The 22,864-nt window shown below is 47.8% G+C and overlaps 1 protein-coding gene across 1 annotated transcript in view; it reads left to right on the plus strand.

The window, feature by feature from the left end:
• The window catches only part of PCDH15 (protocadherin related 15), a 2,579,312-nt gene that overhangs the window by 880,476 nt on the left and 1,675,972 nt on the right, over positions 1–22,864 (plus strand). The window contains exon 6 of the mRNA XM_078642873.1: positions 1,628–1,744. Within this exon, the coding sequence (XP_078498999.1) occupies positions 1,628–1,744 (117 nt within the window). The remainder of the gene's footprint in view (positions 1–1,627; positions 1,745–22,864) is intronic.

The raw sequence follows: 22,864 nt of genomic DNA on the forward strand, positions 1-22,864 counted from the left end.
TATCCTGACCAACTTATAATAAGGACCACATTTATTGAATCTGTTTTGTCAATAAGCGCCTGTGTAATCAGCCGGTCACTGAAACATGTAATAATTTATATTGAGTTATTCGTTTGCAAACATTAACTATTTTTAGTTAATAGTTCATCAATATATTCACCCCTTACGCTAGCCGGATACGAGGCTGGCACTCCAAGTAAACACATGTTATTTTCTCCACCTTTATGTCTAAAATTCGCTCTAAAATGATTAATTTGTTTTTGATCTAAATCCAGGACATCCTCATGATAATCAAATTCAGCTAAGTGCTATAAATTAATAACCCAGAATATGCAATATTCTGTTATTTCTTTATTGGTTTCCTTAGGGCCCAGGACTACTTTTCATGCCTTTATCTATTTTATCTTTGATATAAAACTTTATTTCTTTACTTTCCTTATAAACTTTGGAAATATTGCAAACATTTCCATTAGTGAATCTATAGAAATGTATGGTGGTACCAGTATGGCATTGTAAGAATATCATCTGACATAGTTGTTGCCCCCTAAATATTGCCTATAATGTGGATGTATGCACCATGGACTTATGTGGACCATTTGTCCTGAACCAGTTTTGGGCCACTCAACATCAGAGCAGAGAGAGGGATGCTATTATATTACAAGTTTCACCCGGTCTGGATATTGACTGCTGGCTGTTGATTTCATTATTGTCTATTAGAAATAACTATTTTTGATGTTTTCCCATGGCAATGTTTAGTGGATGCTGTGATGATACTTTCAATTGCATCTTACAGAATCTCAGTAAAAACATTATTAAAAAGATATATACATTGTATACGAAAATATCACTCCATTGGAGTTAAAAGAAAAATATTCCACACCAATAACATTTTAGATAACAATATGTCAAACATAATATTTATAGATACCAACTCTGTATATGACATTCTCACCTTCAACTGTGCCATCTATATTTCTGATCTGATTTTGGTATTGGGGTTTTAGTAACTTAGGTCATACTGAGAATAGAATTGCTTCTGTAACTGCTAATTAGTTTTATTATGAGTTTGGGTTTTTTGATAATAGTATTACTCACTGATTAGAAAGCTTCACCTATCTGCTATTTTGTTCATATTCACTCAATTTTTACTAAAGCTGCACTTTATTTCTTTTGCTTCACCATCCATACTGGGTACATGGGGCACTTTATTGTATTTAATCACACAATGCCATGTGCATAACTTTAAACTATATATATTGAAACTTGTGTTTCTTCAGATTCAACACTGATCTGCTCATATTTCTACAGCCTTAGAAGATAACAGTGAAGTATGGCCCAAGTCCTCTCTTCTGTTCAATCCTTTGTTTCCTTTGTTAATGGGCATAATTTTTTTTTGACCAGGTTGAACTTGCCGTTATCTGCACAGCAAAACCAGGAGGGTGACTCTGTAAATGTCAATGGACTTCTTTTTTTATTAAACACCATTGAAAATAAAAATTGAATAGCAGAAATGTCCTAGTTTATATAGAAATGTGCACAGCAATATTAAAGAAATGTATGGTTCTGGTAACATTGACAAAACTGTTGTTGAATTTTCTAATACATTTTGTTTGTATTTGTTTTCTAGTTAACACCAGTTGGAACTACAATATTCAATGGCTTTGCCACAGAAGGTGCAGTCGATATAGATGATGGTCCCAATGGGCAAATAGAATATGTCATTCAATACAACCCCCTTGATAAAGTAGGTAATTTTTGTTCTCCTTAATGTATAAGTAAATCTTAATAACAAGAAAACTTTGTATGAACACAAATACATGGAAACCCACTGTACCTTATATGTCACTGAATAAGTTTAATAGGAACATTTCAGATACCCTATGTAAGAATAAAAATATTCAACTTTGTTGGTATGATTAAAACTGATTGTTTCAAATGCCCAAGGTGTATAGGCTGCATCTGAAGTAAAAGTTAGGGAGACATGTATTTTTTCTTTTTCATTCAGCTTCTGTACAGGAAAAAGAGAAAGTTAATGTTTCAGTTTTTCATTTTCAATTCTTAGAGTTCTGAAATATCTAAAAGGTGAATTCATAAGATTGAGAAAGCAACTAAATGTTACATTTGTAGTCAATTTCAAAATGAAGTGAATGAAAAAAATGATTATCCTAAAACTCAAATTTGGAATTTAAAAAGAAGTTATTGAAGCATTGCCTTATACGCTTAGCACATGTAAACATTGTAGATGGTTTCAAAAGCGAACTCGGCAGTTAGTAATCTTTACTCAAAAGTCTTAAATACATTGTATCAATCCAGCAATGTTCATTTAAATTTAGAACCAGGGGCTTACTGCATTCCTTTGTAATCTGTGGTGCTGTGGCCTCGGCAATGAAAACTTCTTTATGCCTACCAGTTCATCATTCCAAAGTATTAGAATTTTTCTCCTGTGAATGTCAGTAGTAAATAACTGTCAAGGCTGGAAAAGTGAGAGGTTACTCCTGGCTCTCATAATGATATAGAGGTGAATGTACCTATCCACGGAGCAAAATATTTCCCTGATTACATTTGCAAATGCACATTTCCATATCATTTACAGATCTTTCACCTAGTCGGAATGAAAAAGTCTTTCTAAATTCCATAAACGTTGTAACATTACTGAGGGATTTCATTTGATTTATGCATTTAAATTCCCCTCCAAAAAAGATAAATGTTATCATCATAGAGTAATAACACAACTATCAGTTACAATTCTCATTAAAATGTCAAACTATCATATAAAGAAAAAGCATGTAGATTTTTTTTTAAATATCAGTCCATTTCAAAGTACATACATTGTCAAAGTACATAAAGGTGGAGTTAAGGACAGGAAATGTTTACTTACCTATATATACTTATCTTTTTGATATATATCATACATGTAAGGAGATGCGGAAATGGGTGTAAAAAATCTATCCATACTTACCTGTCAATATCTTTATTTTTGATAGTCTGTTCACAATGTTGTGACTACAGGATATTCCTTCTGTTATATACCAGATCCACATCTGCAGTCATTATTTGTAAAGTATGTGTCACCAGCATGTCAGAAATAAATTTAGTAACCTCATAGTGTATTCAGTAACCTCGATATGTGTATTCCTTAAATAGAATGATTGTCCATGGGCCTTCAGGAGAAAGGGCATCAAAAATTAAGTATCCACATTTTTCATTTGATAAAACAAGAATGTCTGGCAAGTTGTGACACAAATCGGAACTACACAGAACTCAAAACTGTTTAGATAAAATATTTAAAGATGGCAACTTTGATTTCATTTGCTTCATCAAAGGGGAATAATTGTGGTTTATTAAGGGATAACTTGCCACTGGGCAACAATAGTTTTGCTATTCATTTACATTTAATAAACAGAATGGATAAATGTTGTTACTCCGAAACTGAAACAGTCTGCATCCATTTCTGTTGCCATATTTCATTGGCCTTCTTTCTAGAATTTGTCAAACATAAAACATTAATCATTGCTCTGATGTGGAAAACACTGCGTATGAAAAAGTAAACCTTCCTCTACTTTCCCATGAAAATATTTCTACTTCCCTCACTCCAGATTTGTGAAGGCACAACAAAAATCCACTAAGGGGATCATGAGATATTAATTTTTGCATTTTAAATAAAAATCTTGCCAAAAAGAGTAAACGCCAACTGCATTCATCAGATTGTGCTTGAGCGGTGCTTGGGCACGAATTAGGGCCAAACACAATAGAGTGCAGGTCAGATACAGAAACCAGGTTCGACCCAGTCTGAAGTTTCACCTTTTGACTGAGGGCCTTATTATGAGTTTGACAGTACAAAGGACCGCCAAACCTGGGTTGGCATGGCGGGTACCGCCCCACCAGCATTCCCTCCCTCCATATTACAACTTTGGCAGTTGAACCACCATGGCACCCCTACAACTGCCAGGGATCCGCATGGCATATTATGACTCTCCTGACTTCCACCCTTTTCAAACGGTGATCCCGCCATGAAAAGTGTGGCAGTGAGTAGAGTAAGGGGAGTTCCACAGGGCCCCCTGGTACCCCTGTGCATGGGGGTGCATGCAGGGAGGCACATGGTATGCTCCCCTGTGTGCATACACTCCATTTCCTGCACAGAATTGACTGCACTCGTCCATGCTGTGCAGGAATGGGCTTAGGAGTTCCCATTCTGGTGCCTTTCAAAGGCTCACCACCTGGGACCACGAAAGCACCACCCGCCAAACCAGGAGAAAACTTCTAATCTAGTGGTAGGTTGCCAGTTAAGTTTGACAGTGTGGGAGCTGAACGCTGGCATTGTGGCCCGCTCCCACACAGCCAAACTCATAATCAGGTCCTTAGTCTCTGAAATAGAAGTCAAAAATCCCTAACACGGCAAAGCAGCAGGCTTAGAAGGGCTCCACAAGTCTGGTTGGCCATCAGACAAAGACCCAATTAAGTCATTCATTTTTGGCAGGAAAGCTCTGAGAATGAGACATTTATAATTCATGCCCAAGGAAGGACTCTCACTGGTCAGATACATGTGGCTCCTTCGCCCAGTAAAGATTTCTACGCTCAGACTTAGTCACTTGTTTGGAACTTAGACTCCTCTAGCAGGGCAAGGCTGTGAGCTGTAGTCAAACAGGGCACCAAAAGCCAAATACCTTCACAGTGAAGTCCCATTGAAATAAATTGCTGGTGTGGAAAAGCAAGAGCCAACTGAAACTTTGACCAAGTGACAATGAACCTCACCGAATTAACTGAGCAGGTTTGTCCTGGTCCTCCAGAGGGCTTTGTAGTGACCGAGTTCCTAAGCCCCACATTTTTCAGAATTGTCGGAGGAGTACCAAAGGGCCCAGTGCCTTGGAACCTCAAGAGCAGCACTTGGTGCTCAAACTTCACTCAGCAGAAAGCATGATGAGTGTCCAGGGCAAGCCCAGCTGGAAGTAATCAGCTGGGTTCTTCAGAGAAAGAGCTTCTAGCAGCTTGTTGTTTCCTTTAGCTTAACAGGAAGTTAGCAAATTGACCTGTGGAGTCCACTTTTTTGCCATGGATGCACATGGGAGTAGGTTCAGCCTTTCAGATCTCCTTCCATATCTCAAAAGAAGGTGTAGTCCTTCTTCTGCCTTTCACAGGTTTATTGGCGTTCCGAAGAGAGTGCCTAGGGGTGCCACATTTATTCCGGGCACTAGACTGTGGGGGGTTAAAGACTGACTCCTGCCCCCTCTCTAACTAATGTGAACAATGTTCCACTTATGTTTGCAGTTCTTTTGTGCCCTGCTGAAAACAATCCCTCTTTACCTAAATCCAAAGTGGCAGAAGCTTTCTTCACTAGTGCAGAGCTCATGTGGCCACCCTGGCAGTGTGATCAGGGATATGGCCACCCTTCCTCTGTGGTCACACAAAACCAGTTCTGGGGACAGCGCCTCTTCCACTGGGATTGTCACCTGCTCACAAGAGGGACAAAAGAGGTGTTAACTACATAGGCCTATCACCAGGTAGACCTCTTTGAAGTTAATTAGGTTCCTGGGTATGGCTCAAATTTTCATCCTGTCTGAGGAGCAGAATACCTTTCACCACCCAAGGCTGTTGCCTCAACTCTGGAGCAAATTCACACATCATTAAAGTGGCCATTCAGCTCCTAGGTTGGAAACGTATGCACATAGCCTTCCGAAGGCTTTAGGTAGCTTTTGTAAAATATTTGTTACAAATCTGATTTTACAATGTTTTGGGATTGCAAGATCTATTTTAAAATGTTCTAGAATTCACTTTTTAGCTCTTTCATAGGCGGGTATAGGCTTATTAGAATTACTGTTTCCTATTGAAGAGCTAACCCTGCTACAGTGAAAATAGCATTTGGGGCCTTGAAAAATTTATAATAAAATGATTTAGAAAGATCCATGTTACTCCATTCGGGGTGTCCCCAAGCAACTCATGCTAAGACGAGGACTGACCCTTAAGTAACATGCAGGAACAACCTATGGTTATGTAAAGAGCCGGGTCTTAAGTTTCTTACAAAACACTACTTCAGACACCCCCTGTCTCAAATGTAAAGGCATGCTATTCCACAATGTAAAGGCCAGCTAGCCAAAGGAATATCTGCCCATATTGCCTTTTTTCACTCTGGGCACAGCAATGAGTGAGATGCCAGCACATCTCAGCCTTCTGTTAGGTTGGTAAGACTTTATCGGGGTACATAAGTATCAAGGCCTCTTCCTGTTCAACATTTTGTGGCAGATGCATGTTGCTTTAAAAGAAACTCTCTTCCTTGCAGGAAGCCAGGCAATTTCGCAAGACATGATCCAATGGATGGCCACCTTGGGAAAGTAAGCAGCAGCTGAGACACTGCATTCTGAACTCTCTGGAGTTTTGCCAATCTACCCTGTGAGGTTCCTAGATATAGCACATTACAATAGCCTAGCCTGGACATGACCACTGCCTGGACAACTTATTTCCTGGCTGCCTCAGGGAGAAAGCCCAGAACTTAAATTAGAATTTTTAATATTCCAAAACACCTTTGCCCCAGGCAAGAAATTTGACTGTCAAAAGATAGATTAGCTTCACACCAGACCCTGAGATTCTTCACTTTCGGCTTGGGAGTTGGCACTGGCCCACGTACCCCGGCCAACAGGTGGTTGACCAGATAGATGGTTGTTTCCCTACTAAGAGAATCTCTGGTTTTCCAGCATTTAACTTGAGGCATCTCTGATCCATCCACTCCGCCAATTCGGCCAAACAAGAGCTTAGCCTAGCCGCAGATTCTCTTTCATCCTGAGGGAGGGTGATAATAAGTTACGTGGCATCGGCATATGATACAATGTTGAAGCTGTGACGCTCAATGACATCCGCAAGGTGGCACATATAAAGATTGATCAATATGGGGCACAGACCTGAGCCCAGAGGCAACCCCTGCTGCAAAGACAGCCTCTGACAGAAATGTTTTTTGAACCACCTGAAAGGTGCGATTTTGAAGAAAGGCGGCTTGCCAGCGCATGACTGTCACCCCGACTCCGCACTTCCTTAGTCGTTCCAACAAATGTCCATGAGATATGGTGTTGAAGTCTGTGCTTAGATCTAACATAATCAATGCAGACGTTTTGCCCCTTCTGATATCTGTCTTAGGGATTCAGATGCTAACAGTAGTGCCGACTGCGTACTGAACTCCGGAAGGACACCCTATTGGGTTTCATGAAATTGATCGTGGGGCTCCACAAACCTCATAGATAAACAATGGGAGAGCAAGTGAATTGTGGGGTGCGTCTGTATCCCCTGTATAATGATAGGCTAAACAAAAGTGGATGAACCCACTATGTAGATATGGTACAATCACTAATATGGTTAGTACATGGACCCATTAGGTTTGTTTAAAAGACCCCTCACACACCAAACTGGTTGGTGTCATGCGTCATCATTAGGGTCCCAACCGGGTGGCCAAATGCCCCCCGGTTGTGCTACGATGCCTGATTACAGCGGAGCTGGTGTGGTGTGAGTGTGTAATGTGACGTGCATTAAACTTTAAAAATACCTCTCAGAATCCTTGCCTGTAGACTTTATTAGTGGCGGCTCAGGATATGGTTAAAAAATGTGTAGTGCAACTGAATGGGAAATTATTATTCCTAGTTGACTATGTGAGTGGTCTACATGTTTCAGCCCGCGAATGTATATGTATGGGGCTTTCTCCAGGACCGGATAGTGAGACTAGTGAGGGCAGCGCCGGACTGATAATTCCGGGCACCAGGCAATCCCCCGGTCGCTGGAGGGGGTGGGGGCCGGTTTTTACACTGGGGGCCGGTTTTGTTTCGGTCAGGTCACTTCTGTGTCTATGCTTCGCATTGCAAGAAAAAGAAAAGCACAACTGCAGGGGTGCACACCGTCCGTGACCGGTGCAACAGCCTTGGAAATGCAATAATCAGGAGCAGAGGAAGTGCAGGTACGCAGCACACAGATGACTCCTCTGCCGCCGTCTTCAGAGTGCAGTTCACCCTTAGGGTGGGGCTGATGGTTCCCTCCATGCCACATGAGCATTGGAGCTCGCGGAAGTGCGTGTGATTGGCCTGGCATCCGTCCCAGAGACTGAGAGGCTGAGAATGAGTTGCCGCCATAATTTAACTATTTCTAGCCCCTGGTGGGGGGCCCTGTCGTTAGCCGCCCGCAGCAGGTGAGTTTGTCCGTCCACTACTCGGCAATGAATCATCATGGGCAGTGGGCACTGGGACTGGGCGAGCGTCGCGACCGGGCCGGGATTACATTTAAAACAATGCTAAAGGTATAGGCCCCGGCCCTGTTCTAATCTGCAGTGTGGATTTGTTTGTGAGCATGACAGAGCGAGGACCAAGTCAGGTGGCTTGAGTTGCGCACCTTCGCGGCAATAAATCAAAAATGTTAATCGTAATGATTGTCACCGTCAGGGACCGTGACAATCATGATTAAAATTTTTGATTTGGTGCACGCAGTGCAACTGCATGTTGCGGGCGGCCGGGCCGCGATTAAAGTAAGAGAAGTTTAGAATTAAGGTAATGCAGACTGCTTCGAACTGGTACTCTCCACTGTGGCCCTGACGCATTTCAGGGAGGTAGATATTTATTGTTTTAAAGAAAGCTTTCTTTGTTATACCAGAAAGCTCTTTAAACTAGCGCCAAACCTGCTTTCTGTAGATGTTCCCTGGGTACCGCCAGGTCCCACATGGAAACATTGTTGGTTGGAAGGAGACGTGTCCGGTGGGCCCAGACTGTGGCTGGATGTACAATTTCCCACACGCCAGGCACCCACAAATTCCTTGCTGTTCTGCAGCATGTCATCATGCTGCGTGGCTTAGAGTTAAAGGAGGAGGCCGGTGTTCGGGAACAGATCACCTGCTCACCTCCTCCTGACCTCGCCATGTGCTGTTGCTGTGCCCTGCCCACGCAGAGCCTAACTTGTGCCCAGACTCACCACTACAGGATAAGTGAGTCTCATCATGGTGAGAGCAGGTGTCACTGGCTAGGGCAGTGCAGCACGGCTCGCTCGCTGACTCAAGAAGAGAGACTAACGATGTCCTCGGTGCCACGCCAGCAGCTCCTCTAAGTGGATACTTCCATCAAGGTTCTTAGTAAGTCACATTTTAGTATAATAACTTACTGCTGCTGACAGTTAAAATGTTTATTTCGAGAATGAGGAGGGGGCTCCAGCACAGCATAGCGCCATGCTGCAAATGTGTACAATAAAGTTGTTTGTCTGTGCTGTAAATGCAGGGCCATCTATTGCAGCAGTTTTATCTAATTAAAATAGTAGTTTTTCTGATTTATTAGTTCAAAGGATGTAATATCCCTGCTTCACAGTACAAGCAGCAGGCTTTAATTTTGCAGCACTAAGAGACTTGCTAAGTGAAAGTCACAGATAAGTCCTGTGATTAATGTTCCCACTGGGGAGAAGTCACATTTTTCTCTACTGGCAGTTTTCACTCTTACCATAAGTAGTGCAGAGGGTTAATATGCCTGTTATAAAGAAAGTCTGCCACCATTACAGAACTGGATTGTATGTGGATAGCTCAGTGGGTTTCTGCTTTTGTGACAGAGATCCCTTTGTTACTTGTGGTTCAGTCACACCTGGAGCTGAGGTTGGTTCGAGGGTGCTCATTATTTAAAAATTAAATAATAGCTTTAAAAGCACCTGCTGCAGAGTTCGACTTTCTTGTTGCACAAATGAGGTTGATATCCGATTTTTTTCTGTTTCCCTGGACTTCATTGCGTGATTTGCTTTCTATAAAGTGTCACTCATATTTGTGGAAATGTCACTCATAATTACACTGAAATTATGAAAGTGTCACACATAGCATTCTGAAACCTTGGCAGCTTTGGGAGGGGTATTATTATGTGATACTTACGTACGGAAGAAAACGAGGCTCGGCACTGGCTGTGGTAAGCCATTTCCATCTCAATTAGAACTTATTTTATTTGTTAAAAGCTGAAACACTTTTGCTGTGTGTTGACTCTCGCTTCTTGCTATAAGATGGTCAAGCCTGACAAAAAAACCCTCTCATTGTGTCACGTAGGTGCTTTAAAAATTGCCTTGAAGGCATTTGAGTGCAATTAGGGGTAAAAAAGAAAGCTTACAAAAGGGTTTGGTCTATGCTCAGATCTGGAAGGGGAAACACTAGCAGGCTAGCATAAAAGGACAGCGACCCTTTGGAAAATGTACATCTGTGCATTCGATTTAATGTGTGAAAAATGTGTGCCCAGCAGAAGATTAAAGCGTTGCTCTTGGAAAGGGGATTTTAGCGAAAGTCTGAGAACAATAGGGTAAGCATAGATGCAAAGCGAGGTGAAAGCATGCTTTTGGGGATTTGATTGCTACACATGGGAAGTTTTGCGACAGTCTAGAAAAGTGTGACATGATGACAAAGAAGAGTGGTGGGCGTAATCACCTACATTTCATATGTGCAATGCTTATGAAATTGACGAGTCTCATGCGGGAGGCCCGCGGTCCCTGCAGGGGACCCCATAGGAGGGCAAACCCCGTAGTAGTGCGCAGGGAACCGCGGGCCCGCCTTGGGGAGGGTGGGTGGGCGTGGCCGGACTCCTAGGACACCCCCCTTTTTGGTGGGATTATAGGGGGCGCGCTTCCGCCTGGGCGCCCTCTTTGCTGCTGCCCCTTTGTCCCCGCCGGTCGCTCCTGGCTGTCCTCGCCAGCCAGTACAGGCCCCTATCCCCCTCCTTCTCCCTCACTTCCCCCTACAAGCTGGACGCGAGGCCCGCAATTTGACTCCGTTTGGAGGTAAGGGATCTTTTAGGCCTCCCCCCCGAGCCCAGTCCCCGGAATATCTGGGTCGACAGGGCTGCGTGGTTGTACCACGGGGGAGCCCAGGATCCGAGTTGTTTGTGTGTGCCGAGTCGTTTTAAATGCTTAAGGAAGGGGAGAAGGCGCGAGGCGTGTCGGGCAGAATTTATGGCGGGAGTAGGGAGTAAATTGGTGGCGCCGCTAGGCGGTGTGTCCATCCGGAAGTCAGGGGCTGTGGCGGGGATCGGCGGGTGGGCCCGTGTGTGTGCAGCATGGTGTCTCACGGTACACGGGGCACACACCGCATGCTTACTTTGCATCCTCTTTTCTGTGAAGGGCGAGGCAAAGGGTTGGTTTAACGGCTAGGGCGTTCGAACGTCGACCGGGGATCCGAGTAGAGCCTCGTTAACGCGCCTGCTAAAATGAATTTAATGAAATGTATCATTGCTACATCTACCCGAAGGGTTATGGGGGCCGATTATGGCTGGCGGGGGGGGGACGGATATTCACTGGCCAGGTCCCCCGGCCCCGCCAAGGCTCGTGTGGGGTAAAGGCACCGCCTTCTGGCCCAGCTTACGCGATCTCCCAGCAGAAAAAGTTTACGGGTGCCGCTTAAAGCAGGCACAACCAGCTTAGGCGCACTAATCACCCCCACCTGGCAGCGCCGCAATGAACCACACGGCCAACGAGGTCCTGCGCAGCTTTCAGGCGCCATCACCACCCCCACCACATGCGTCCAGATGCATGTATACAAGGCTGGGCTGCGCCGCTTTCAGGCGCCATCACCACCCCCTACCGCAGCCGTCCTTAAGCATCGATACGGGCAACATGGTGCTGCGCCGCTTTCAGGCGCTATGACCACGGCCATCGTCCATAAGCATGGATGCGAGCAACCAGGGCTGCACAGTTTACAGGCGCCATCATCACCCCCGCCGCCGGCGCGAATTTAAAGCGGGCCACGTTGCGGGTGTCGATTAGGAAGCGGGCTAGTTTACGGCTTTTAAGCAAAAGCGCTCAGCCCGGCCCCGAAAGTTAATGCGGGCCGGTTCGCGGGTACCGCTTTAAGCACAAGTGCTCAGCCCGGCCCAGATTCGCGGGGCCGCCGATGCGCCGCTTGCAGGCGTCATTACACTCAGGGGCGATCTCTTCACAGTGCGATATATGTGCGGTTTCAGGCGCCATAGCGACACGCAGCACTAGACTGCAAGGGACAGGAGGACGGCACAGAGCAGGCGCTGCCTGCGTGCTTACACAGAATGAGGCAATCACAGTGCGATGTATGCGCGGTTTCAGGCGCCATAGCGACACGCAGCACTAGACTGCAAGGGACAGGAGGACGGCACAGAGCAGGCGCTGCCTGCGTGCTTACACAGAATGAGGCAATCACAGTGCGATGTATGCGCGGTTTCAGGCGCCATAGCGACACGCAGCACTAGACTGCAAGGGACAGGAGGACGGCACAGAGCAGGCGCTGCCTGCGTGCCTACACAGAATGATGCAATATGGGGAAATATGTCCAGCCTAAAGGGCGCTACTACCACGGCCCCCCCCCCCCCCCCCCACCCACACAAGCTTGGTCAGGGAAGCAATGCGCGTTCGCTAGTTAACGCCGCGGGACAAGGTGACTAAGGTCGAAAATAAGTGCAAGGGGCTCACCATGTCATGCTACGTCATGTAATACCATGTAATACCAGCAAAGTCAAGTTGCATGTCATGCCAAGTCATGTAATATTAGCAAAGTCAACTTGCACGCAATACTACGTCATGTAATGTCAGCAAAGTAAATTTTGTCATGAAGGGAACGGAAATAAGGACGTGCAGTGATTATTCTGTGTTTTCTGGTGGCTAACGGGCAAGTCACGTTAATTACGTCGCAATGTGCGCCTAAATGGAAGTAATGTCATGAGTAAAGTTACGGTATATTACTGCTGCATATCATAACTACGTGTTCCCTAAATTCCAGGCGACTACAGCGCCTAAATGGAAGTAATGTCATGAGTAAAGTTATGGTATATTACTGCTGCATATCATAACTACGTGTTCCCTAAATTCCAGGCGACTACAGAACGTGACATACCGCGACGGGAGTACAGTGCCCCCCCCCCCCTCAAGAGGAAGGTAAGAGTCACACCGGGGGTTGGCCATTGCAAGGGGTAGGGTTATGCGTCCTAGGGGGGCCGGTGTTCATTGTCCGGACCTCCTAGGCCTGTGAGTCTTGTGAACGGTGGCGTGTCCCGGACTGGTGCTTTGGCAGTACCGACAGGCCCAGCCCCAAACAAGTTTAGGCTAACGTGGGTGGTTTATATCACTATTTACAGGGCCAGGACTCCTGCCTGACAGATATCACATCGCGGCGTCGCATTCAAGGAACAGCGTGGACGCCCTCTTTGTTAGCAGTTTTAACTGAAGTAAGTATTAAAGGGGCTGAGAGGTTAATGTCGAAACTGCAGGACACACATGTAGTTGGGTCCATTAGTCCGTTAGTCACGACGTTTTTCTTTGCAGGAAGCGACACGATGTCGGGAGCAGGGACGGCCGTTACCGAAGCGCAGGCGGCACACGCGGCAATTTTCCTTCAGTTAGTCGAGACGAACGGGGTGGCGTGGGCCACCAACTTACTGAAGGCCAACCCGGCAAATTCATGTGCGAAACAATGACATTATTACAGTTGGAGACGAGGATACCAATAGTGCAGGACATGTTAGAGCGTCCAAAAGAGCTAAGGTGCCCACGAATAAAGAGTTCCCGCCGCCGCCTAAAAAGAAGGGCACTGTTGGCACCGCAGTCGCTGTGGTGCATAACGCACCGGGCACTTCGCACGGGCCAACCAGGGCCCAGGAGCCACCTGGCCCCTCAAGCTTGCCTTCCAACGTGCCAACCCGGGCCCAGGAGCCCCCTGGCCCCTCAAGCTTGCCTTCCAACGTGTCCCCGGCGGCGGAATATGCTACCAGAAGTGATCTGGGTAAGATGATGTCCACACTAGAAATGTTCATGAAAGAAATGAGGGAGAGTGTGAGACCTGGGCCTAGCGGGGGAGGGGGTTTACCATCCAATGTGTGGGGTGCCAGTGCTGTTGACCATAATGCACCAGGTGAGACTGGGAGGGGGCGGGAGGGCACCGGCATACCCTGCCCTTCACCCGTTCCCCCGACACACCCCGTGGTTCCACCGGGCGCGCTAGCCGTGCCAGCAACTCCGGCAGTACCCGCGCCCCATGCGATAGTCCCCCCCCTAGCAGCGGCGCCAGCCCCGCCTTCAAATACAGTGACACCTGATTCTGATTCCACGCCACCCCCCCCCGCTCCTGCGTTGCCAGATGACGATGATGTGCAATTCGACGCCCCCTTGCTATCAGGGCGCTCCTGCTTGTCCTGGGAAGTACCACAAGCAGCAAAGGAGTTAATATGGAGGCGAGAATTTTTAGATATTTTTTCTTTATTGATGCTAGGTCAGCAGGGGGCAGATGCACGCAAGGTAGGGGTGAAGGAAGATGAGAAAAAAGTGAGATACCAACCATGGCCAGAAAAGAATATTGATAATTGGTTGGAGGCCTTTGCAATATTATCCTCAGTCATCATGGAGAAGTTCAGCGAACAAGGGCCAGCGCTGGTACAGTATGGGAGGCTCATACACAACGAGGCGAAAAAGTGGGGAGGTGTAGGCTGGTTAGAGTATGATAGGGAGTTCAGAAAAAAGATGTCTAGATCCCCCAATATGCGCTGGGACCATAAAGAGGTCCAGTTGTGGATGGACCATATGGGGTCCAGGGCGCTCCAAGGGGTGACGACCACCAGTAAGACACAGGAAAGCCAGGCGTCACCCACTGACAAGACCAGCTATACAACCCAGCAGGAACGTAAGCTGCCGCCCTTTCGGGGGGGTCACAGGGGGAGAGGTCAGAGGAGGGGAAGCGGGAAACCTCCATCAGGGCCACCTACAGGGTCATCCACAGGGTCATGTAGATTATTCAACGGGGGACATTGCCATTGGGGGAGTTCATGTAGATTCACGCACACGTGCAGCAACTGCGGAGGGCAGCACCAGGCGGGGTCATGTAGGTCTAGCAAAGGACAGAGACAAGGCAATCACCAGGGGGGCAGGGGTGGGCAGCACAAATAACCCCCTCACAACCCCAGCGCGCGCAACCCCCCCCCCGAGCACCCTTCCGCCACCCCCCCCCTCCGGCACTCTGCGGCAGATCGAAACACCCACGGCAGGCGCATCCCTAGGATGTCCGCTACTTTCACCACAATTAAGCGCTACGAAAGGCCCCTCACCGATCAAATTGGAGCGAATGATGCCGCTACTGAACAGGTATCCCAACAACATTGATGGGAGATTGCTCTTGGGGGGTTTCGCTGAAGGTTTCATTATTCCATACGTAGGCCCCCCGGCCGCCAGAGATGCTGACAACTTGAAGTCGGCCAGGGACAACCCTGAGGTGGTAAGAGCCAAAGTCAGCAAGGAATTGGAGCTGGGGAGGGTTGCTGGCCCGTTCCCGCTACCACCACTAGACAACTTCGTGGTTTCACCGCTGGGGGTAGTTCCAAAAAAAGAGCCAGGAGCATTCAGGCTGATCCACCATTTGTCATACCCAGAAGGGGAGTCAATTAATCACAACCTTGAGGAAGGGGTTTGCTCTGTATCATATTGTTCATTCGATGTGGCCATGGACCTTGTGCGTAGGGCCGGGAAAGGGGCCTGGTTAGCAAAGGCCGATATTGAATCTGCCTTCCGGCTCCTGCCAGTGCACCCCAGCAGCCAAAATTTACTGGGCTTCCGGCTGGGCAATGAGTACTATTACGACAGGTGCATGCCTATGGGTTGCTCCATCTCCTGCGCCTTTTTTGAGGCCTTCAGCACGTTCTTACAATGGGTACTACAGAGCGTGGAAGGGGTATTAGGCGTCACCCATTACTTGGACGACTTCCTGTTTGTAGGTGAAGCTGAGTCAACAGACTGTGCTGAGGCATTGGCGAAATTCCAAAGTGTGACGAGGTATCTGGGAGTGCCCTTGGCTCCAGGGAAGACAGTGGGTCCAGCGCAGGCCTTAGTGTTCCTGGGGATAGAAATTGACACGCTGGCAGGCGAGGCCAGGCTCCCGGCAGACAAGGTCACAGAGCTAGCGGCACAAATTAAACAGGTGCTAGGGCAGGATAAGGTATCACTAGACGATATCCAGAGCCTGCATGGGAGACTAAGCTTCGCTACGAAAGTGATACCTGCGGGCAGGGCCTTTGCGCGTAGGTTGGCTAAGTCGGCAGCAAAGATTAAGCGTAGGCACCACCAAGTAAGGTTGAGTTTTGGGGTCAGGGAGGACCTCAAGGTGTGGGGGGAATTCCTCGACAACTTCAACGGATCAGTGATATGGAGGGAACCCTCGACTAGCAGCCAAGAACTGACGCTGTTTACTGACGCGTCAGGAAGGGAGGGCTTCGGGGCAATCCTGGATACAGAATGGTGTGCGGCGGGGTGGCCCAATGCTTGGAGGAAGAAGAAGATCACCTCTAATATAACAGTCTTAGAACTATTCCCGATTGTGGTAGCCTTTCACCTCTGGCCGGCCTTACTGTCTGCTAAGAGAGTGGTCTTGTGGTCAGACAACATGGCAGTAGTCCAAGCCATCAATACTCAGTCAGCATCTTGTGCACTAGTCTTATGTCTATTAAGGGAACTGGTCAAAGTGTGCCTATATAACAATGTGGAATGCAAGGCTAAGCACATTCCGGGAGCCTTAAACACAGCTGCTGACGCACTTTCCCGTTTCCATTGGCAGAGGTTCCGAGAGGCGTGGCCCAGGGCGAGGGAGGAGATGACGCCTTTCCCGGCGCGGCTATGGTTCCTGCTGCAGTGGCGCAGCGCATCAGGGAACTAGGCGAGATGTCAGTAGCACCTAGAACGATGAGGAGATATCAAAGTTGCGTGAAGACATTTTGCGAAGTCATGGGCCCTTGGGAGCAGGAGGACTCTAGGCAGTTTGGGAAAGTACAGGCGTTTATGGTCTGGGCAAAAGATGAAGGGAAGAGCCATTCTTGGATGGCGGGGCATCTGTCCGCCATCGGGCACCATGCTCGCTTGTCGGGTCAGAGGGACCCCACGACAGAGTTCACTACAAGGGCGGCACTCAAAGGCTGGGCGAGAGTGATGCCCACAATGGCGGATCAGAGGGCCCCCATTGATTATGACACCTTGAAGGCCATGATAGACGCCTTACCGGCAGTTACGAACTCAGCTTATGAGGCAGCCCTCTTTGCAGTAACATTTAGTCTAGCATTTTTCGGAGCATTTAGGATTAGCGAATTAGTGGCTCGGTCTAAAAAAGAGTCCAACTCCAGGGCCATCTCGTTCAGGAATACACGCGCAGCAGCGGATTCTGTTGAGATCTTCCTACAGTCCTCCAAAACAGACCAATCAGGCAAAGGTAGGACCATTAGTTTACAGCGTTTAGGGAATGACAGTTATTGCCCGGTGGCGCTGCTGGCCGCGTTCCTGCCACGGCGCCCGCCAGCAGATGGCTTGCTACTTATCCATTCTGATTGTTCCCCAGTCACTAAGTATCAGGTAGACCATGTGATGCAGGGGTGCTTGTTTAGGGCAGGATACATAATAGAAGGGGCCAAGTTTAGCACGCACTCCTTCAGGATAGGCGCAGCCACTACGGCTTTCAGGGCAGGCCTCCCTGATGAAACAATTAAAAAAGTGGGTCGTTGGGATTCAAACTGCTACAGGAGGTATGTCAGGCCACTGAGTGTGATACTCCCGGTACGCAGACAGCGGGTCAATGATGTGTAAGGAATGTACACCAAAAAATAATGTAAATAATAATAGTTATGTCAATTGACAGGGTGGTTCACAATTTGATGCCACGTGAGGTGTGTTTGATATTGCAGTGCCTTTCACAATTTGATGCCACGTGATGTGTGTTTGATATTGCAGTGCCTTTAATATGTCAATAAAATACAAGGTTACAACACACTGTGTTTTATTGCAGGGAAAGAGGTGTGGGTGTTGGGGCACTCTTATGTCACGAGACTGTCGAGATGGGTGAATGCCACCACATGGAAGCACGGGTTCACCAACACCAAGATATCATGGTTCGGCTTCCCGGGGATGCACTGGGTTGCAATGTTAGGGACGCTGCGTAAATTAGTGAGAGAACAAAGGCGGAGGCCAAGCATCTTAGTGGTGCACCTGGGGGGGAACGACCTGGTCGCATTAGGCAAGAGGCGCCTATTAGATGCAATGAGGACGGACCTGAGCACATTGAGCGGCGAGCTAGGACAGTGTGACATCTTCTGGTCAGAGATTTCCCCCAGACCAATTTGGCATGGGGCGATATCACGGGAAGCAATAGAAGTATCCCGCAGGCGCGTAAACGCGGCAATGCGTAAATTCAGCGTACAAAGAGGCATAGGTTTCATTAGGCATGGCTTGCTGCATGCCAAGTCTATCGGTTGCTGGGAATCCGATGGGGTGCATTTGTCCAAAGTTGGGATGGCGATTTTCCTCTTAGACTTGGGGGAAGCGCTAGAAAGGGCCGGATGTAGGTAAGGAAGGGTAGGTAGGCTAGGTAGTGGGGGCTCTGGGCGCAGCGGGTGCCACGCCCAGGGCTGTGGAGGAAGAGAAGGCGACCCCCATACAGGACAGGCGCAGGAACAGGACCTGGAGCCACAGTGCGAGAGGCACAACACTGAGTCATACATAGCCAAGGGGCCCTTCTTGGGGACTTGGTTCAACGGCACCCCGTTAGTCCTTAGGGCGGTTGGAACCTGAGCAACCGGGGGTTTGCTAATAACGCCCCTCCTAGCTGGGCAAGGTGTGAGTTGACTCTCCCTTGTTCGGAGGTGGGCGGGGCAGATGGACGATAGGTCCATCGGGAGGCGTGCCTCCCCGGTCGACACGTGGCCAGGGCCAATAGTGTCTGCTTCTTTGGCTCAACTTCAGGCGCCCTGCAACAAGGGGTTGCGGGGTGGAGGGGTCGCCTGTCAGTTAACCCGTTGTTATTTGTACCACAAATAAACCTGCAACTTTTCATTCCCAAACATTCTTGTCTGTGTGTCATTTGGGTAGAGGGTTGTGGGGCAAGGGTACCGATGCAACTACTATGCGGGAGGCCCGCGGTCCCTGCAGGGGACCCCATAGGAGGGCAAACCCCGTAGTAGTGCGCAGGGAACCGCGGGCCCGCCTTGGGGAGGGTGGGTGGGCGTGGCCGGACTCCTAGGACACCCCCCTTTTTGGTGGGATTATAGGGGGCGCGCTTCCGCCTGGGCGCCCTCTTTGCTGCTGCCCCTTTGTCCCCGCCGGTCGCTCCTGGCTGTCCTCGCCAGCCAGTACAGGCCCCTATCCCCCTCCTTCTCCCTCACTTCCCCCTACAAGCTGGACGCGAGGCCCGCAATTTGACTCCCCTCCCTACCGCTCACCCGATGGAAGGGGGGAAGTCGGGAGGGGGGAATAGTAATGATGTTTTTGTTTTCCAGGCTGCAGGAGGAGTTACATGGCGACCCCCATACAGGACAGGCGCAGGAACAGGACCTGGAGCCACAGTGCGAGAGGCACAACACTGAGTCATACATAGCCAAGGGGCCCTTCTTGGGGACTTGGTTCAACGGCACCCCGTTAGTCCTTAGGGCGGTTGGAACCTGAGCAACCGGGGGTTTGCTAATAACGCCCCTCCTAGCTGGGCAAGGTGTGAGTTGACTCTCCCTTGTTCGGAGGTGGGCGGGGCAGATGGACGATAGGTCCATCGGGAGGCGTGCCTCCCCGGTCGACACGTGGCCAGGGCCAATAGTGTCTGCTTCTTTGGCTCAACTTCAGGCGCCCTGCAACAAGGGGTTGCGGGGTGGAGGGGTCGCCTGTCAGTTAACCCGTTGTTATTTGTACCACAAATAAACCTGCAACTTTTCATTCCCAAACATTCTTGTCTGTGTGTCATTTGGGTAGAGGGTTGTGGGGCAAGGGTACCGATGCAACTACTATGCGTCATGTGAGATGCCGGTGTGGGAGCCTGGTCATATACATGAAAATCAGGACTTTTTCGATGCATGTTAATTGCAAGGTCCTAATTTCTACCATCCGCTTTCCAGGTACATTGTGTGCAACCAGTATCTATAATTGTGCAATGAACATCGCAGCACGTGTAGCCATGGTACACATCTAGTTTATTCACAGTGGGTGGTAGTTTTACAGTTTCCTCAAGACATTTTCTTCCTAAACCACATCTCACTTGAATCAAAGTTACACAGTCGCAGTAATGTAAAAAAAAAAAAAAAGAAGATTTACATGTACAATGAGTAGCTAAAAAAATCAGGCTTGCACAAAAAGGTGAGTTTTTTGCTTGCTCGGCTGGAGAAAGTCCCTTGCATGGCTCCGGAGAATGCAAAACCCTGTCTCGAAGTCCCATAGGAAGCTGTAATGTTTTTGTCCCTTGCCTCAGCATATACAATGATCATGCATGTGCACTAAGGTCTATCCATGATCTGTAGTGAGACCCAGAGCGGGGCTTTGTAGCTGAATATGTAATGAAAAATGTGCTGTAAAATTCACCATTTTGATCTCTTTTTCCAAAATTTTCTTGGGGGGGACAGTAGTGGTCGGGCTCGCCTGCTGCGCTCGCTATGCGCCGGGCGGGGGCTGGTCTCGCGAAATTTGCCAGGGCTGCTTTCAGTTCCCAGTGCGGCCCTGAGTGAGGGGCAAAGTGAAGTGCCACGTGAAAAAAAGTGCAATACCTACACATGCGCTAAGGTGTGTGGTTCAGGCCCGGACTCGCCGATGCGGGCACCGGGCAATCCCCCGGTGCGCCGCAAGGGTGGGGGGCGGTTTTGGGCCCAGGGGGCCGTTTTTGTTACAGGGCCGTTTTTGCAGCATAGCTGCAAAAACAGCCCTGTAACAAAATCGGCCGAAAACCGGCCCGACAAAGAGCTCGGTCGCACCCCCAGGGGGCCGGCCGAGCACTTTGCCAGGGCCGGTTTTGGTTCTCAGTCCGGCCCTGGTGTGGTTAGAGTGTCGACGTACTTACGGACACTTTAAAAAACCTGAGGGAGGAGAAAAGACAACACAAAACATATATATACATCTTGCTTTAAACAACATAAAATGTAATCTTACAAAGGTGCTATAGTCATAGTCAGGATGACTAACACTGTGATTGTATGCTATGCCTGGACAAGGTGGGGCATGCTGCATGCGAAAAGTGACTTGCAGCCTATAATGATCATCCCTGTCTTATCGTGGCTAAGAAGCTGAAGAACTTCATGTGCGATCCAGTGGATTATATGGCTCAGTGTGATGAGCAAACATAGTTTGTCACAAGTCATCACACTACAAGCTATCGCGAGCCTGCTGAGGCCACCATGGCAGGTGGTCAAGTAGCGCAGTGTGTGGAAATAAGCCACACTTGTGGGTGTGCCATGCGTTTGCATTAAACAATGCACACACAAGTGGATTTGAGCACAAGTGGTCATTTAGTGCGCTGCGCAGCGCATTTAAAAGAAGGTTAAAAACATTGTGAATGGTTTTGCTAGTGACGCATTGTTGGAGAGCATATTTACGCTATGTTAAGGGCTTGGACAGCTGATCGCGCCTTGGGAGGGGTCTCATCTAATGTCCCAATCTAAAAAGAAGTGGAGTTAAATCATTGTGAGCACAGAAGTCTATGTATGCTCCAGGCTTCCTGGGTGGGGGCAGGGGGGCAGTGCAACCTTACTTGGTCCCGGCATGAGGCCCGTCTTTAAACCTGTTGTGGTCTCCCGTAGAACCGGCTCATGGGGAGCGCTGGGGGAAACGGTGCTTATATGCCTCTACCACAAACCTCATCAACTGGTCATTTACATGCTTCTCAGCCACCTTAGTCAAAAAGGGAAGTAAAGAGATAGGTCTAGGATTTTCTGGTGTTGTGGGGTCCAGAATGTGTTTTTTCAATAATGGCACAACCATAGCCTGCTTCCACCTCAAAGGGACTTGCCCTGATGTGAAAGATTTATTAAGCAACTCTCACAGGCAAATAAGATAGCCTCCCTCCTCCAACCCAAAATCATAGGTGAGGTGGGATCATTTGGAGAGCCTGATTTCACCTTGCTCATTAAAGCATGCAAATCTTCTACAGTTAAGGTGTTAAACCTGGAGAGTCCAAGCTGTACCTTCAAGGGTTCGTACCAGGTTTCAAGGTATGGGGAATCTCAAACCTATTTTGGGAAGGAATCCTAAATATTTGAAACCTCACCCTGAAATAACTGAGTGATCATAATGCATGCCTCCGCCGTCATAAAGACCTGATCCAGGGTGGATAGTGCTTTAACGATGGTAAATAACTCTTGTGAGCAGTTCTGCGCTCCCTTGATTTTATCAGCATAAAACTGGCTGCGCGTAATTAATATGTTTATGATAGTCTTTCACTGCCTTGCGACAGATAGCTTTTTCTAGAGCATTAAAATTATGATACTAGTGTCGCTCAAGGTCTTTTTTAGCATCCAGAGCTTCTCATTGAACCACTCAGGCAAAGTTTTGAGGCATTTTACTATATAGTTCATTATGAGTGCTATGTGAGCAATAGCCTTAATAATCCCATTTTCCATTTGAAGATTGGCCTTCTTACTGTAAGAACAAGTTAACCATTAAACTTTTACATGACCTACTTTTAAATACCATGCACCTTGCCCTATGGCTATGGGCATTTAAGGCCTACTTAAGGGTGAATGATTACTCTTTAATACGGTGGTTTAGGCCTGTCAAAAGGAGTTATGTTTAGGGGGTCGGAGTACATACACTGGGTTCTGATTAGCAAAGGGAAAGTGTGCAGAGTCAAAAATACCAGCAGCATCGTTCCCCAAAAAGTTGGGTGATCATGCAAAAAGACACTTTTTTTCCGGTACCCCAATCAAAATATGTGTATATATATATGCAGCACACATACAAAAGGAATGCACCTCTAAGAATAGTTTTTATGCACAAACACATCTCTTCCTACACCATGATGCAACACAACACAGTGCAGGAACATCAATTGCTGTGTTGCATTAAACGCTAGTAAACATGCCACATAGTATCTATATATTTAGGCATGTAACTTAACTTGTATAGGGCAAAAGCAAGCAGGAAATTAATAAAATGGCAA

Source organism: Lissotriton helveticus, chromosome 5_1 (assembly GCF_964261635.1).
Source record: "Lissotriton helveticus chromosome 5_1, aLisHel1.1, whole genome shotgun sequence".
Taxonomy (NCBI): Eukaryota; Metazoa; Chordata; class Amphibia; order Caudata; family Salamandridae; genus Lissotriton; species Lissotriton helveticus.